The 19170-nt window shown below is 43.0% G+C and overlaps 1 protein-coding gene across 9 annotated transcripts in view; it reads right to left on the minus strand.

Moving 5' to 3' along the window:
• The window catches only part of LOC119030977 (glutamate receptor 3-like), a 93081-nt gene that overhangs the window by 22342 nt on the left and 51569 nt on the right, over window positions 1-19170 (minus strand). For 8 of the 9 annotated variants that reach the window (XR_005078482.1, XR_005078483.1, XM_037119010.1 and 5 more), the window contains 7 exons: window positions 9092-9145; window positions 8654-8815; window positions 8097-8264; window positions 7274-7378; window positions 4890-4997; window positions 2358-2564; window positions 28-401 (listed from right to left, as the gene is read on the minus strand). Coding sequence is in view for 7 of the 9 variants with exons in the window: in XM_037119010.1 (XP_036974905.1) it covers window positions 28-401; window positions 2358-2564; window positions 4890-4997; window positions 7274-7378; window positions 8097-8264; window positions 8654-8815; window positions 9092-9145 (1178 nt within the window). In the remaining 2 variants the exon portion in view is untranslated. The remainder of the gene's footprint in view (window positions 1-27; window positions 402-2357; window positions 2565-4889; window positions 4998-7273; window positions 7379-8096; window positions 8265-8653; window positions 8816-9091; window positions 9146-19170) is intronic. The other variant, XM_037119011.1, reaches the window with a different exon arrangement.

Genomic DNA, 19170 nt, shown 5'->3' on the forward strand with positions numbered 1-19170 from the left:
TGGAAGAGTGGAAACACAACAACCAACCTTGGTGAGATATCGCATCCTTGCTGCATGAAGGCGCCCAGGGAGAACCACAGGCTATTAAAAATCCCAAAGTCGTTCGGAGGGTCTGGGGGGCTCTGAGGGTCTTTGACCTCATCGTTCTCGTCCAGATGCCACTCATAAGGGCTGAAGCGGCTCACCAGGAAGAGCACCACGCTCACGCCGATATAGGCAAAAACTATACACATCCAAATCTCGTACGCCAGTGGGTCCAGGAAGGAAAACACGCCCGGCTTGGACTTTTGGGGCTTCTTAATCATAATGGAGATGCCCAAGCTCATAAAGGGCTTCGAGAAGTCTATCACTTCTTCCCGCACCAACGTTATAGTTAGAGGAGCCACGGCTATGTCAGCTCTCTGTGAAAATGAAAACAGGCACAGAGGGAGTTAGTCTCTCAGAAGAAATCATGAATAACCAACCAAAATAAAATATTGATTTAATAAAAGAATTATTGATAAACCCAAAGTCAAACCAGGACTAAATCTAAGTCACACTGTCATATAACATATGTCTCGCATATACAAGGCCCGGCACTCAGGTTTTAAGTGCATCCACGGACTGAACAGATTGGACACACTGACTCTGAATAGCAGACCTGCGAGAGGGAATCTGCCATTTGAAAATGAGTCACTCAGCATTTGTGTCGGCTAATGTCTTTGTCTCGATCCAAATCTCCTCCATGAATCAAGCAGAGGGTTGGAAGACAGAGGTGGAGGAGCCCGTTATGTAAGCGGTCCATGAAATGTGAATCAGCCTCGTTAAATGCACCTCCATTAGATCCTCTGCAACGCCTGACAGCCTCGTCAATTAGCATCTCACTGTGGTGACAGCGGGATTGTAACAGACTTAGAAATGTGGAAATATTTAACACAAAGGATTCACGTCTTGGACAAAGTTAGGAGGAACCAGAGCAGGTGTCCAGTATCCATCCTCGCTCATTTACATCTGAATTGCTGATTATTATAGCATTACAGGAGGGGGGGGGGTCGTCTCTCTCTGTGTTAAGCTATTAATGCTGCGAGGGCTGCAGGACGGCGGAGCAGCCTATAAAATAGTCATAACCGCAGAAACTACAGGTGTAAATTGAGAAGCTGAAACGCGGTTTGCATGCAGATTTTTCTTCAGTCGGCCACGTGTGAGATTTGACACATTATTCATTCGGCAGCACAGGTCTCATAAAAGATGCAAATCATCTTGTTAGAGCCGGTTCAAGTGCGAGTGAGCCACAAGGTGCCTGATAAAAGCAGTCCGGGCAGTTTCACAGTTGACCGAGAGGTCTCCAAAACTCACTCAGCCCACTTTTGAATAAAAGTGCACCTTTTTTCCTCTACATTTTAAATCAGATACTTGTTTTATCTCTCTTTTTTTTAACATGACTGATTAAAGTCATTATTTTTTAATTATCAGGTGCAACACAAGTACAAATGATGGTAAGGACTAATTCATCGGGTTAGAGTGAGTGCACAAAAATTGGATATCTAATCACCAATCTTTCTTTATGTGTGCTCAGTTTGAAAATGGACTAAGTGAGTTTTAAAAACCTCTCTGAGGACACTTCACATCTAGGGATGCACCGATTGTGCAATTCTTGGCTGATACCATTTTCTGAAAACAACAATTTGGTTGATAGCAAAGCTGTTGTAATTTTGTTGTATTTTACTTGGTTTTGTTCTTATTTATTTATTTATTTATTTATGTATGTATGTATGTATGTATGTATGTATGTATGTATCTATCAACAACAAAACCAAATATGTCATGCAGGGAAATCAATGACATCTTCATTAAAAAAAAAAAATGTAAAAAAATAGTCTTTTGGTGTTTTATCTCGCAGATTTCCCCTTCAAAGAGACTTCTGTTTCTGGTTCTGGTGGGTCTTTGTAGGAAACGTTTCCGTAATGTATTAACATACTTAGAATAACAATCTCAACAACTAACTGACAAAAACAAGCCTTGTTTCACATTAAAAAGATTATTCAAACAATCTATCTTCCTACTGCTTCAGAAGTCTATACAACCACCTACTGAATGAGCAGTCCACAGCCATGCAAAATGCTGGCAGGGATGTCACGAGCCAGCAGCTCATGAATGTGCAAGTACGAAACTGATGTGAAACAACCGATAAACTTTGGCCACCGCCATCTGTAAATGTTGCCTTATCTGCGAAACGGCCAATAGCAGCAGATAAATCGGTGCATCCCTATTTAAGACATTTACTTTCACAACAATCTAAACAGACACAGAGGTGTTATGTAGCATTAAATGACACATTGTGAACACTTAAAAGCTACACAGGCAGACTTGACACTTACCCCATAAACCAGTTCACCCACCATCCCGTTCCACGTCTTGGTCTCCGGGTCTCTGGCTCCGTACTTCCCATCCGGAACTACTGAGAGCTTATATTTTATCCCCACATGTTTTGCAATTTCAGAAGCTAAATCGACACAGTAGCCTTCATATCTGTCATTCCCATCCATCTGCATATAGTTTTTCTTGTACATCACATATGGAGCTTCCTGTTAATTAGACAGAATTTTTGAGTACATTGTAATGACAGCACACATCCACAGTGGCCGGACCTCAAAGGGTCGCACACGGCCTTGACTGGTACTGTAAGCATGCACACATGCGGGAGTGACGAACACACAGACGCGGGGAGGAACGTAAAAAGACAAACAGAGCAGAAGCTAAAAGGATCTACACAGCATCAGTTACAGGCATGTCACTGAGGGACTCGACAAGACTAAAAAAGCGGGCCGCTGCAGGAGTAAATAGGCCGAATGGGCCAGCAGGGAGAGTTAAGCATCTAACACATATAAGAGGAGGCAAAGCAGGATGTCGGGACTCCCTCATGCTAACCTCATCCACAATCTAAATCTGTGGAAATGGGCGATAGGCGGGGGTTGCATGTGCTTTGCATCAGCGTGGCACGAGGAGGAGGACAAGCTGAATGGAGCACGTTTTTCCAGTTCATAAAGTAAACGTCAGCGACAGCAGAGACATAAAAGACATCAAGCACATGGAGTTGAACCCTCACAGAAACATGTGAGCCACATCAGAAGAGTCGCAGTCGTGCGACCGAATAAAGCGTCACACCGGTTTCATTACTACTATGACAATAAAATAATCTGCTCGGCGTCTTGATTTTTACTGTCAGACTATTCCACATCACCTCTGTGCTTCGGATCTCAACACAGTATCATGTGATTCCTCCAGGAAGTAAAAACATGTTGTGCAGTTAAGTTTCCGTTAGATGAGCCGATGTCACCACATTCAACAACGATCATTTACTTTGTCAGACGGCATCAACATGTTTTTCAGAGGTTATCTGACTACAAACTAGAGCTGGGCAATATATAAATATCATATCTTCACCGTGATATGAGAATATATATCATCTGTGGATATTGTCAGTTATGGAATGTAACTAGGTACATTTACTCAAGTACTATAAGAGTTAAGAGTTTTTTTCCCTGGTTTTAAAGGCCTTACAGTAAAGTGATGCAATATCAGACTGTTCTGCTTGTTACCGTCATTTCATCCACATTACAGATGATTATTGATCAAAAATCTCATTGTGTTTGAATTTTATTCATCCTTATAATGCTGTCATGATAAAAAAAAAATAATGAAAATATTGAAATATGAGATTTTGTCCCCCAGTCCGAGCATTTATGAAGTGCTTAATATCATTTAGAGTCCAGATCGCCCAGCTCTACAATACACGCCGTCTTCAGAGGAGACTGCCGTGTGATGCGTTCACAGTCTCCGGCAGTTCGACTCCTTTTGTTGTTTGAACTTCTTTACCTCCTCTTCCTCTCTGCAGTCATGTGCAATGTTACAGAAGACACAAATGAAAGAGTAGCATCCCTGTAACAGGACGTCCCTTTCATTGTGATACGTTTAAAGTTATGGGATGTAAGAAAAGCAACATGACGTTAATGACATGACTGATGCATCTAAAATAAGAGTCGTCTTCACTCAAACCAAAGGCATGCCTGACAGTGAGTACAAAATGCAATGACACTACTCTTCTGTTTTCCCTTCCACACTCTGATTATCGCTGCATTTCCTGCCTGCTCATGAGGATAATGAGTTTTCTAGACGTTGAAATGAGAATGTGTGACTATTACATTCTGAATTTGCCTAAGATGAAACCACAATAGGCAAAGTCAGAAGGAACGAGAGAGGCCATGGTTTTTAAATGTAAGATAAGGCGCACCTTATCTTACATTTAAAAGTGGCTGATGATGACTAACCTGCGAAACACTCTACGTAACCTGATACACTGAGAGCACTGGTTGGGGTAAAGATACTAACACTACAATTCAGTGCCAGAGTTCTAAGTTAAAGTCGTTTTGAGGGATAAACAGCCAAAGGTTTGCAGCCTTCGGTTGTTTATGTCCTCCCTGTGTGCAGATCATTTCATGTCTCCAGTGAGACACGGCTGAGTCGCCCTGCCGCCGCTGACACTTTACTTCATGAGAGGGAAACACTCTTTACTTACGTATGCACTCAATGTGAATACGATGGTGTTAAAATCTCTACATCGTTTTTTTTTGTTGTTGTTTTTTTTTTAATCGTTACCAAAGCCGTTATTGTGATGTCACTACTACAACAGCCCACTGTAATATAAAAAAACCAAAATGCTTTGGCACCCACACGGATACAGTTGAAACACTCTTTGTGAATCGACTGTTTCAACATGTAGTGAGTGGATGGAAAGCAACTGAAAAACAAAATAGTTCTACCCTCCCAGGACAGATTGCAACAATGGACACCTTGACCTTGAGTGGCAGAAATCTTAGAGTGAAACACTTAAAACCTGCTTGAGAGTGTACCATAATAGTAGTGACCACAATTGTTCGGTTTTCCACAGAAGAGGACTCGTTGGTGACCTGCTGATCCATAATATATACAAATTTTTCGTACTCATTCCAGTAGCCGATCTGAAAAGGACACAGAGGTTCAGAGTTATTACGAGAAGCACAGAGACAATCCTCACAGTAGAGCCTCCCAAGTGCGCGTGAGTTGGTCGGCTCTATCTGTACAGCAGGAGACAGTGTTGCTTTCGCCTGATGATGTACGGTTTTTATTAAAAAGCTTGTAGCGATGCTTCTAACTTCACCTGGGCTACACTTCAGCGGAGTAGGCGTAAGCTATTCCTGGCTCAGCAAATGTTCTCTTACATAACAAGAAAGCAGCACCAACACAGTCCTCGAAGACTGATAAAATTAATACCAGCAAGACAAACCTAATAGTCTAAATGTGCCTTATCTAGCTGCTGCAGTAGGTTGTTCTACTTTTCTATTAATACTACACAGAGCACAGGCAGTATAATCGAACACAAAAACAAACGCTGGCCCGTGTCTACTGAACCTGAGATGATTCCAGTGGCTGCATTATGTTTATTTTCTGACACTCTGTGACGTATTCAGCCGAGAAGAGGTCGACGTCTCCCGCTCCTGGTGGCTATCGTGCTCAGGACTCAGTCCGTTGTCACTGCAGAGTGTCTCACAGTGAGTTTGGACGTGCGGGGCCGCTGTGATGTATGTCGCCTCGTGAGCTGAACTATGCCGACAGTATGGGGCCACTTCCTTTTGGTGCCTATCCTTTGCGGGGAGTTCAGGGTCCTGGATCTATCCAAGCCGCAGCATTGCGGGTCTGCGTATGCTTGTATGTGTGTGTTTTGCAGACAGCTTTGTTTTTGCTTTTGGCCTGTCGAGTGACGGCAGAGCAGTGAGGGTTTGCGTGGGTGCAGAGAGAGACTCCCCACCAGTATCTGGAGATAGACCAGTGCCAGAGTTATTGTTTTCTGCTTTAAATTCATTTGTTTATAGTTTTTCGTATTTTTTCGTTTCAGTGTTGGACATAGAATATCAGAGGGCAATGTTTGGCAAGATAATGACCGTCGGCTAATCTGACTTTCTGACGACGCCTTAGGCGAAGAGAATCGGCCCACCTCTCACAGAGTTTTAACGCTCCGAATGGTGGGTCAGCGCCGATCCGCTCTGCTAACTGTAGCTTTGAAGCTACTAAGGGGACAGACGATGCTTTGTTAGTGGTATTGAAGAGGATGACGTGATGATTCAGTACCTAAACACCGTCATGTACTTCAGCTGTCGGCTAACTAGCTAAATTACTCCTGCGGGTGAGTGCACTTCTACCCCAGTTGATGTCTGTTTGCTCGCTCATTTAACAAGCCAAGGCGCAAGAAAATGAATGTGTCCGTGCCTGTAAACAAAATCTGCTGAGTGAAGCTGAGGGACAAAGTGTTCTGCATCTCAAAGTCTTAAGCTCTCTGTCTTCTGTCTGTGGATGAGGCTGATGTGAAGTCAAATATAGTGTTAAGCAACTTGTTTTCACTGGCTGTATGAGCAAAAATATCCATTTAGTCCCTTTTGGGTGCTGACTTCTTTAAAAGAGGACAACGGACATTACAGGAAGCTGTAAAACCTGCAGAACAAGAGCTTTCTAACCCACCAAGCAGCTTCGTTACAAAGAGGTTTATTCAAGACTTCCACAATAAATGAAGATTTAAAGGCCTTGTCAGGGGAGTTTCTTCAGGGAAACGCTGAAAATTCCACTATTAGAAGTCATATTTAAATATACAATACAAATACACAGAATATATGCTACTTATAGTCTTGCAGAGTGAGCATGTGACTTAAACTTTGCTTGTTGCCATCTGGTTAGACTCCATATTCACATTTTAAAGTTGGAATCACACAGCAGCTCTTTTGGAAACAGCACATGTTGAATGATTGACTGTGTCTTAATGAGCGTGAGGGGATAAATAAGACCTGCATTTTTGAGCTACAACATGAAGTCAGAAGCACACGTTCATGATGTTTCTGTGCTCTGCGTGCTTTCATCTTCTAAACTGCCCCTGCCTGAAAGTTAGCAGATTTGGTTTGGTATCCATCTGCAGGGCTCGACTGACTCGCTGTGAATGTTTTCCCGATTAAAATTCTCAGAGGGAACGCCTGCTCGCACAATTTTGGGCTGGCTTTTTGCAGGACTGGGCCGTTAGCAGCTTCGTTCAAAAATCTGAATCATCCGCGCTGCGAGCAATCACAGAACTGAAACTGAAACTGCATTTATGTTAGTGAAATCAAAATATACACTGCTCGTATCTTTATCATATGCTAATCCTGGTTGGAGTATTTCATTACACGTCGATTAAATTATGAAAAGATATTTCCGAGGCTACAGTCTCACTTACCTTCCTGGGGCCTCCGGTTTTCATCTCATACACATCAATTGTGTAATTAGCTCGTCGGCCAAATGTGTCAAACTGGATGTTCCCTGTCATACCTTGTACTTGGACCTGCCAGGCAGCAAGAAAAAGAATGATAGTACCTGCTCCTGATATACAGCAAGACAGCAAACGCCACATTAAAAACACATTTTAAATGTAAACAATTTCTAAAAATGTACAAATCACTTTTTTTTATTAGCCAGATGTGAGCGAGTTGTAACGTGACATGAAATAAAAGACTTACAAGCCTGTCACATTCTGTTTCAGTTGTTTAATGCTGCTGGACTGTGGATTTCCTTGTGACAGTCTGAGGGCTGTGACTTTATGCACGTTCTCAAGCGCCTCTATCACTCCACTAACAGAGAGAAGCAGTAGGCCCAGCTAACATTCAGAAAAATACGGTCTGCTAAGTTCCTTTAATACACAGTGTCCGCAGTTCACTCAGACATTTTGGTTTTCCAGGTGTGTCTTGTATCTCTCAAAGACCTCAACAGCTGGCGGCAACTAAAAGTGGCTATTGTTCTTAAATGTTTAATAACTTTTTGAATTGCTAATTCTTTTCATATGAAAAGTGGTAGTAGTGAACGCCTTTACACCATCACGTTTTGCACTATTGATTCGTCAAGGGAAAACCCACGTAGTTTCTCCGTTCAGGCCAATAATTGTAGTTCAGTACCGTAAAAAAATAGAATCAATAACTTGTGAGGTGAAGAGAGAGATTGAACTATAGAGTAAATAAAATAAAAAGCAGAGCTGTTTACAGAGACAGTGACACCCTCAGTCATACCATTTTCAGGGCTCTCTCTATGTCAATGCCTTGGCTCCAGGGCACAGCGGGGTTGGCGAGGCAGTCGCCCGCGCTCCCCCTGCGGGACACGTCCACGCGCTGGCGCCGAAGGTACCGGAAGGCTTCGGCGATCACGAGGATGGCATCGTGGGTCAGCGCTGACGTGTACTGAAACAAAAAGCCACAGCAAACCCCAGTCAGGCACCACTGTCATCAAGCAGACCCGACTGCTATCACAGCAAGGTTATTATCTCCGCAGCAGTGCTCGGTGTACACAGACGACAGCGCTGCTGATGTAAAAAGCAAGAAAATCAAAGCCTCGCGTCGTGATTGACATAAAAATTGCGCGGAGATGAAAGCAGCCTCTTTTCAAGGACACGCAGGTGACAAGTTATTTAGGCAACGTCTTGCTGAAAAAGATTCAGCCTGAAATCTTTTCTTTGGTTTCAGCAGAGTTACTAACTTAAAACTCAGAGGAAGAGGAGGGAGAGACGAGGTATCTTTGAAGATGTTCAATCAAAATGTAGAAGCGGCATCGGCAGCTTTGCCTCGCTGACCTTCAGTGGAGTGTTTTTGGCCTCTGGAAATTCTCTTTCATCCAGGCGCTCCCAGCGCTGGAGGAACTGCTGGACGATGGGGCTGTCTGGGTTGATGATCTGGAAGCCTGTGATGTTGGCTCCACCCGAGAAGACCCTGTCCAGGCTCATGTTGGAAAAACCCTGAGAGCAAAGAGCACAAGTGGTTAGCGGTGGAGCGAGGGATCATTAGCGGCTAAGAAAAAAAAAAAAAAAACATTTTGAAAACTGCCTCAGCTTCTCATCACTGGCTCATTTCTTAGTTCAGTTTGACACTGCTCTACGTATCGACAGGCTCGACTACTCTGCCGAGAGTGTTGCATTTCTTTGCACCGCGTTGCATCACGCTGAGCTGTGTTGTTGCTGGGTTTTCCATTATACTGAGTTGTGTTGGATTGTTTCACGCTGCGAGCTCCTTACCAGGTTGGCGAGGATGTAGTGGTATCCTCTGCTGTTTTTTCCCGAGGTCACCACCTACAAGTCAGCCGCAGGAGGAGGAGACACACAGTGAGTCACATCTCATAACAGCGAGAGCATTAAGAGGGCCGAGATGCAGGAATGAGAAAGACCTTCACTTTCATAGCACAGAGTAGTCGACAGAGGGAGAGAGAGAAAGAAAGAGAGAAAGAAAGGGAGAGGGAGACGTTCCAGAGCGACATTTGCAAGGGCGAGAGGGAGCTTGTGAGCACATTTGTACACTCGTGTGTGTATGTGTGTGTGTGTTTATACGAGACACGCAGAGAGAGGAGAGAAACTGTGATGACAGCGCTTGTTCTTTTCCATTAACTTCAACGTGCAAAATAAGGTCAAGGCTCCGGCAAAAACTCCCCTTCTCCCTCTGCAGCCGCCTGCGCTCCACAGTCTGCCTCGCCCTGATCCGCACGTCTCCGTCGCACACTAGACTTAATTAAACCCAAAACGTTGTGCAGCACCTGTCTGAGCGAGCAGACGCAGAGAGGAGCTGCACTCGCACGATACCTTTAAACTTCTTCCGCTTCTTTGCCAGCCAAACCTCTCCACTCTCTCCACACGCACTCGCCTTCTCTCTCCATATCTCCCCTCAGTTCCTGATTCTCCATCACGGAGTACGAAGCTTCAAAAAGACACTGTGGGGGTGGATGGTTGTGTGTGTGTGTGTGTGTGTGTGTGTTTTTTTTTCCTGTCTTTTCACTTTCTGCACTCCTACACAGTTTTGATAAGTATACTCAGGCATTGAAATCATCTAAATGTTAAATGGCCACAGTGATAGTGATATCATGTTGGAGGGATTTTATGGAGGACTTGAATATAGATGAGAAATTTTACACCTAAACTGAAAGTGAAATGCATCCATGTGGTGTGGTTTGTAGTACTATTTCCTCATTTTTTCTTTCTCGGGCTGGGAAATATACAAACATTATGGACAGTTTCAAAAGAACGGATCCAAATCGGTACAGCTGAGCCAGCGACTGCCCCTTTTTAATCCACACATTCATTACCCACAATGCAACTTCTTTGACTGAGCAGCATCGCTGGAGGCAAATTTATGAAATTGCACGCAGCTCCCTCTGAAACCACAAGAGGATTTTACTAACCTTTCTGTTACCCATCAAGGCCACATCACCCAGCACTAGCCTGACAAACACTGACCTAATAATACTGTAAAACTGTCACACCTGTGCTTCCATCATTCACACCTGTTCTGCACTTTGAAACCCTCGCTGGCTCCTGCCTCAGTGTCTGGTAATTGTCTCCTGATAGTGGACGTCCTTGATGCTCCAAGGTTGGCCCTCCACGACCGGCTTACACCGTCTGAGAAGTTTCAACAATAAATCTAATTACCTTCCTTGCAAATGTGAAAATAATTTCATTTTGTTCGACAGTTCCTGGAAGCTTCTTTTTGTCTGCTTTTTGTCTTTCAACATGCCGCGGATAAAAAGCTGTTCGTTTGCCATTCAGCCGTGTGAGAGCGGAGCTGCAGTGACCACAGTGTAAAGAACATAGCGTGCGCTTAATGAAGCCGCAGCGCCCGGAGTGACGTGGCTGCAAACTCCCGCTCGTCACCAGCTCGGTCGGGCAGGAAGCACGAGACTTCACACTTCTGCACGAGCATCTAAAACTGACACCTCAGCTGCTGTTTCCAACTGAAGCCTCGTTTATCCGTTAGGAAATAATCAACTGTGAACATTTACTGCTTACGATAGCGACAAGGAACACAAACACAAATAATACTGAGGGTTTCTTTCTTTTTTTCCCCTAGTCCTCTGCGGGAGAGTAACAGAAAAAGTGAGGTAGATATTACAGTGAAATCAAATGCTCATAAACACAAGGCGTGATTCTTGGTTTGTTAAACTACTTATTGTTCACTGCTGCAAAAATATAACAGCCATTATTCAGATATTTCATCTAAAACAGTTATATCGCCTCACAGTCATCTGCTGTTTGTTTGGTTTTTTTTTTACCTCCATGCGCATCTCATAGATAAATTCACCACTCGGCTTGTGTGTCAAGTATTTCTGTTCAAGACAATCTGGAAATGTTTTGACTTGCATGAAATTGAAAAAAAAAAAAAAAAGAAAAAGAAAATCCCCTGGCAGCTGCATTGGTAGTCATCGAGTTGGCAGTGAGCACAGAGGCTGACAACTCTTCTAAAGTTGGGAAATCTGGCTGGTTATTCAGAAAAAAAAAGGGATGATTCCGGGAGGCGATTCTTGTTTTCGCATGTACGCAGTCGCTCTGTGAAACACATCAATCAACTCAGAATTACTGCGAATGGTCGACTTAAATAACAATTTCAGTTTCCATCATTCCTGCCACTAAAACACATTTAAACATCAGCTGTGAATCAAATTCAATTAAAAAGCGACTGAAAAAATGTCACTCATTTCTTGCGTTTCTTTGTTCTGCAGGCACTAAGAATGAAAGACCTGTAAAATTAAAAGTCTGAACTGTTTTCAGAAACTGTGGCTTAAATCGAGCCATCAGGACGCCCATAATGTTGCGATGTCACATCTATATCGCCCTCAACAACGCCCCCGGCATGGCTGTGGTTGCAAAAACACCGACGGAGCTGATGTGGAAACACGGTGGCTACTGCCTGCTCTGGTCTGTGAGAGCCGACCAATCAGAGCAGACTGGGTATTTCTGGAGGGTCGCCTGAAACACCAGGCCGATGGTCAATATTCGGGTACGTATTTGAGCATCTTTGGGTCTTGTTTTTTGCTGTGTGTCCCGCCCCGTTGGCAATTGACAACCCTTGTCTGCAGCTTTTTGGTTGACTGAGCACACTGAATCAGCAGCGGAGCCCGTTGGTGAGGGAAATCAGTCTGATAGACTGTGAAAAGAAACATAAAAAAGGGAAGGGAAGCCCCTTGAGCCTGTTGCTGTAGTATACATGATTTCACCCATTTAACGAGCTTTCTCCGTTTTTTCCCCCACTAGTTCCATTTGCAACTTTTAAGACAGTTACAAGTTGCTGAATTAGCAAGAGTGGTGTCAAAATTACCCTGAGTCTTCCAGTTTTCCTTTTTAGAGTGATGCTGATGATGCTGTCCGACGCAATACAGACTACTGCTACCTGGTGCTATGAAGTGCTGGCTACAGAGGCAGGCACACTCAGACAGAGCATTCAGACAGATGGTGAATAGAGGTGCGGTAAAAGCAAAATTAAGTATTTTTTGAACGACAAAGCGTGTTAAGATTTTCGAGTCAGCACCCAAAATAAAAGTATGGGCCTGAAAATGAGCATATATGGGACCTTGAGGAAAATATGAGCAGCTGTCAGACTCCTCTGAAGTCATGCGTTTGAATCATTCTGTGCAGTAAACTCATCGAAAAGAAACTAAATCAGAAAATTCGGATTTCTTTTGAGTAAAAATAAACAAGCTTCACGCCGGGAGAGATTTTTCTGACGTTAACCTCCTGGAAAAGGCACCCCTGAAAAGGTTGTGAAGACCGCAGCGGTCGGGTGCTACACATGTTCTCGTAACGTTTAATTTTATTTGGCTTGCTGTGGGATTTGCTCTTTCCCTGCTGACAGCGCTGCTCTGAAAAGTAGCATCTGGGCATAACAAATATTTTTAGGATCCTGATGCTCCAGTTTCATGGTCCCCTGGGATAATCGCTTTTTTGTGAGTCTGTGAAACCACCAGGAACCTGGATGAGGTCAGGCACTACCGTCACTGAGATGCTTTCATTGTCACAGGCCTCATATCTTCCTCTGACAAAATCCATTTCTCACGAAACAGCTTCTTCAAACAGCTCGGGGGGAAAGAAGACCTGCGGCCTGTAAGCGAGAGGGACCTGCAGCACCGATTGTACTGACTGGCTCCTGCATTTTTAATGCTCATTGAATGGAAAGGATAGTCTGGGTGCCACGGCCTGTTTTCTGTTTTTCTTTCTGGCAACAAACCAAAGCTTCGAGGAGTCAGACCAAGGAGGCTGAATCATAAAAACAACGACCCTTAAAAGTTAGTATTTAACAATGGGTGAGAGCAGGACTACTGGTATCAGTATATTTTGGTCCCCTGTGGAGTTTTTGACCACTAGTGTATTTGTTTCTACATTGCTCTACACAGGAGCTTTGGACCAGGATGGGCTGGGGCTAGCTGGTTAGCATGCTAACTTACGTAAATACTTCTTAAGTAAATATATTCAACACCTTTGTTAATCCTCAAGGATAAATAATTCACAGTGAAAATAAACATACCTTAAACATAACTCCACAGGGCACCATTAAAAGTCTTTATGCTAAGCTAAGCTAACAGGCTTAAATTCCTAAATTGAAACCACAACTCAAAACTGTCCCTCTCTTTAAACTCGTACCCAATGAAATGAATCACAGCTAACAGATGAATGAAGCCAGCTCACGGCTCATCTAAACATTAGCGCTCACCTCTTGGTAAAGGACATGATCAGAAATATGAGGCCATCTCCCAGTGCAGTAACTTCAGAACACAGGCAGAGTGAGTTGTCTCTAGTCTCAATTATCTTTATTTGTCCGTCCTCCGGGCTCCGCCTGCCCTCCTGTCTGGACGAGCAGGTCTGTGCTGTGCCGTTTGAAGCAGGCCTGAGCCGGGCCGAGCTGCAGGACCATCAGCCTAAATATTCCTGCGGGAATCGACTCTAATTAAGCAGACTGGAGCCACAGTCCTGTGCAGAGCTGGATGTCTGCCCAAGTGCCTTCAAGAGGATTTGACTCTCTTTCCACTGATGGAGGCTTCTCTTTGTTACAGTGATTTGTCATCTGCCTTCCTCAGAACTGGAACGGGCATCCTAAGGTTGATAACTGTCCCTTTTCACCAGTCAACTAATTATTGTCACGCTACTCGGAACGGGGCAAAATGTGAGGAGGGATTAAACTGTCAGAGAAGAGCATTAAAAGAAATGAAAATATAGCCCAGGAAGGACATGGCTGTGTATCAGTCAAATGTTACTACAAAGGGCCTGTTCTTCACCACAAAGCCGAGTGTTTGAGTGGAAAGTAGCTGTGCCTCATTAAGAAAATCGTCTCTCTTTATGCCTGCAGGCACATTAAAAAACGATACACACAAAAATGTTGACAGATTTTGAAACCTTAAAAAACACAGCATGCCCTTGCTCCTCTCTAGACTTTAAGTTCAAGGTGTTAATATCTGAATTGTTATGACATGGAAAAACCATTACCCTCGTCCGATAACGAATTCATTCTGTACCATAAAAGCACGTAAATGTATCGCTTTTTCTTCCAGAGATGGTCGTTCCTTCCACTCGCAGCAGCCGTCAGCTACACACTTCTGAACTTCACACAGTCCTCTTATTGAATGCCAATTTCAACAAAATAAAAAAATGTGTGTGAAGTTGTAATGTCCTTACTATCCTTGTTGCAGTTGTGCATCTGCCAACTCTCCTGCTCGCATGGGTTTGATGTTGTTTTTCATTTTCAGGTTGCTTTTAACTCAGACTTCTCTGGGGCTTCCTTTGGATGCCTGCATGGGCTACAAAGAAGACTGTACCTCTTTTCCAGTCAATGCTTTTCCTTTTTTGTTTTTTCAGGAGCAATGTTTTCTACTTCATAGTGAGAAAAAGGATATTAAGCTTGGATAGTTGTATTGTTGTTGTGGTTTATTTATAGGGCGTTAGAGTTTATCCTGTGCACTATTCTTTCCTTGTAGTTCAAGTTAAGGTAGAGGTTTCATATTCTGTATGCATCCATTAATAAGAAAGGAAACAAGAATAAAAAAATGTTCTCTAATATGGACATTTATCATACATTACTGTAGTACAGCCTGAGTTAACGATCCCTGGTCTTTAGTTTGTTGCCATTTTGTAGCTTTTGTGTCGAGTACACTGTTCACTTTAAAATGATTAATGATACATAAATCACTGCATGTGGCTATAAAGCTCAACAAACACACTGAATGTGTTTCGAACCTCACAAAATATTAGAGGAAACCTTTATTGAGTGTTTTGAAAACTGCGTCTTTTGCATAATTGTATTCTTCTCCTCTTTCATCGATGCCGTGCTGACCTTTTCAGCACATTACAGCCACCTAACGACTCGTACTCACTCCTGCCCCTCGGCAGCCTGCAAACAAGCGCATCACGTCACCATCACTGTACTCATCGCGGGCATTTGCATCATCTCGCTAAACATGAAATAAAAACAATACAAGGACTGTCGGCTTCGATCCAGACTGAAATATATCAACAACTTTAAGATGGACGCCATGAGATTGTTCTTACGTATGAAACTTAACAATATATATACAACGTTATTATTTATGTAAAGTGAAAGCTTGCGTCTGTTGGCTTCAGACATGAGCTCTGTCTTATGATGGTCGTCCGGTTGCACAGTATGAATGGATGTATTCATGTATTGTATACGGTGCAGTGTGCCGTGAAAACTAACCTAACAGGAACTCAGTTAAGGAGTTCGTCCTGAAGGGGGTTTGTGAAGCCTCTTCTGTGTATATGTGTTCTGAAAATAGGTTGATGTATGACGCACAACGTAGGTCGAAGTGTATACAAAGTTTTCTGTTTATCCTGAGGTGGATGTGGAGATGATGAGAATGTTGAGTGAGATCATATGTAATCTAGTCACTGCTATAATTCTGAGTATGGTTTTCTGCAACTATAAAGGATGAGGAGAGACTGCCTCTCTTCAGTCATCATCTGTGCTGCTGATGTGTGACTCTTGCTTACAAGCAATAAAGAACCTCTAGAAAAGAAATATTGTGTGAAAGTGGCTGATTTTCAGTTGCCACGACACGCCACATCAGAGTTCACCTTTGTGATTGTAAGTGAAATGTCGTGAAGTCTTCGGCATTGATTGCCACGTAATCTGGTGCAGAGCTCAATGTTTTTTGGAGGATGGATGTAGATAATTTTGTTGGTTTCTTAAAGGACAAGTTTACCCAAAAATGTAAATTCAGTCAACAACTGACGAAGATGGGAACTTTGTTTTAAAAAATACAAAAGCATCTGAAAGAAAACTTAAAATGGCTCTGCACAGCTCATAATCCAAGTCTCCACAGGCCCTGAGATCCCAAAGTGATTTGAAAAGATGTTATTTACACCTTTTCACCTAGTTGCTGACCTAAAAGCATCAGCAGCCATCCTATCTGCATCACGTGTCACAGGTGTAAATGGGATCTTTTCAAATTATCAACATAAAATCATCGTCTCATCGTAATCATCTTTGGGCTTCCCAGAACTTTGATTACACCCGGCATGTTGTATGAAGCAATTTCATGTCCCCATCTGCTTCAGCTGTTTAGGAGAATACTGTAATGCTGTTTTGCAGTGGAGCACCAGAAATGTTTCATGGACTGCAAAACTTCTCACGACTTTCCATCAGCTTGAGGGTGAGTAGATGATGACTGAATTTTAAATTTTTGGGCGAACTTATCCTTTAACCTTTATTTGCATCTAGCAAGCCCAGCAGGTGATTTCAATTTCCCCGCTGCTTTGGCTCATGACCAAATACTTCCAAAACTAATTATATTCCAATCAGCCTCTGCTGCACTTTGAGTGAAGCGCTAATTAGCAAATGTTAGTTTGCTAATAATCTGAATGTTGATGGTGAACATGCCAAATTCCTCACACCGGCGATAGCATGGCTGTAGTCTCAGGCCTGTTTAAACATACTGTATGGTCGGGAAAAGACAAACACATAACTCACATTTATAGCTAAAAATATATCCCCTTAGAGAAAATAGTTACGCTACAGAAACTACTTCTTATTGTCACGCCTCTAAAACCAGTGCCCACGCAAAAGCAGCAGACAAAACTACAATTCACTCGCAGGATTAAATAACATCCACACAGATGTAATCTCATCCCAGAACAGCATCTTGTTTTACTATGCTGCTGGCGTAGTGTGGAATTCCAGTGCACCTCTGGGTGTTCAACACTTCTCATATTTCCCTCCACAGTACCAGACAGGGAGACTCACACTACATGGCTCAATTCCCACAAGCTCCCTGTCTTTCCATCCTCTCTGACTCTTTCTCTCTCTGTCTGTCCGCTGTGCAGGAGGAGGCTGGAGGTGACTGCTCCTCTGGCAGCGCTTATAAATCCGCTGTGCTTCTATTATTGATGAGAAGCCTTAAAGGTGTTTATCGCTCCGTCTTTACTTTACTGAAGGGATGAGCAGACTGATACTTTTAAGGTCGGCGAGAGCCAGCAGAGGAGCAAAAATATAAGAAAAAATAAGACGCACAGTGCATCCATCAACAGCCTTAGGAGTGAAAATACCATGATGACAAAAACATAAAGCACAAAATGAGAGACAGATGTCATATAAATTAATTCATCATGAAGAGATATGGGCTTGAATGTAGGCATAGTAAAGATTTTGATTATTATCTAGGTGATTACAGTGTTTATGATGACACCGGTTACAAAATAAATCATGTCCACAATGGTTGCTTTCTGATGCCTGACTGATCTCGGTTGTGTTTGCTCACTCCTGCCTTTGTGAGAGATCTTCCCTCGGGCTAGGAGGGTAGGCTATTTATAGTAGGCTCATTGTTGTTGCTGTTATGGGACAGTGTGTCCTACTTACACCGGGAGCCGATATTACATTAAAGCAAGTGTTGATGTCACAGCTCATAGAAGGAATCGTTCCCGAGAGACGGGCGCATGTCTTGCCATCCTCAAGCATCTGGGGAGACACTCCTCTGACAGACGCTGCCGGCGAGGCCACCATTCACATTAATCGGCCCCAGTAAAGGGATTAGGATCGGATCGGCCTGACGTGACACTCAGCGACACCATTATGTGATTGGATAACTTCTAACAATCTAATATGGGGGGAATTTGGGGACATTTGAAGAAAGCCTGAGCGTTAACGAGAAGAGCAGAGGAAAAAAAAGCACACTTCTCTTAATTAATGAAAATGCTCCATGCTGTCATTAAAAATATTCCCCCGCGTCAAAGGAAATCAAGACGGATCTGCAGTGAAGGTCAGAGTGAAACTCATAAGGCCGGCAATAATGAAGATCATTATGTGGAGGGCTGAATCCTTTGCACACAAATATCTCAGCAAAGAACAGAAGGTTAAGATGTGCTCCGGATTAATGGCTCAAATGAGTGCACACACAAAACAGAATATCCTCGGGGGCTTAACTGTTTTTCTAACGCGTTACTCCGCCGTGCAGCCGTTTACAGTAGCTGCAGTAACACAAACTGAAGGGAAACACAAAGCTTTCAGCTGTCGAACTGGTCGCATTTTATTTGTAACAAGTCCTCAGACCTAAACAACATGACTGGTCATTTGTCTGTGACAAACAAAAACAACACAATGACCGTTTTTATCCCCTCCACTGGACTGAGAGCCGGGTTCTCAAAGTTTGATTCAGCATGACTAAGCACCACACAGGAAAAGCCATGAATTGGATGTAGGATTGTTATGGTCTCGTGATGTTGTTTACACGAACATTACAGTTAATATTGATAACATTTTTGTGCAGGCGATTCATATTTGTTAAAATATTAATATTAATATTATACATTAATACAGAGCTTGTAGAAAGGTGCAGAATAAAGGTGTCCCTAAAAACATTTATACTGTGAATGGCAGCCGGACATAAAGGGGCTGAGTTGTGGCTGTACTGCCCTAACACAAGCTAGCATTAGCAATATTAACATTAGCTAACGTCATCAAGGTTAATGTTTTTTTGCAATCATTAGCAATGTTAGGTAGTTAAACAAACTTGCAAATACTTGAGGGGGTGAATGATTGGAACAACAGCAGTGTAGTGATGTGAATATAATAGAAGGGGAGATGAAACGCCACATTTAGTGGCTCAGTGTTTAAATTCCTTGAGCACTGACTTCACCTGTCTGTAGGTATGGCTGATCTCTTAATATGTCTCCAGAGGTCCAGCAAAGAAAGAGTTGATCCATTTTTCCTGTCACCTCCTTTTTTTTTCTCAACCATAAAGCACGTGTTCCCTGGTGGATTTTCTATCTCACTTACTCGACATCTGCAAAGTGCCATTAATTGTTATGCAACCAGTTGTTTTCTCCAAGTTGTC

The sequence above is a fragment of the Acanthopagrus latus genome, chromosome 13 (genome assembly GCF_904848185.1).
Source record: "Acanthopagrus latus isolate v.2019 chromosome 13, fAcaLat1.1, whole genome shotgun sequence".
In the NCBI taxonomy this organism is placed as follows: domain Eukaryota; kingdom Metazoa; phylum Chordata; class Actinopteri; order Spariformes; family Sparidae; genus Acanthopagrus; species Acanthopagrus latus.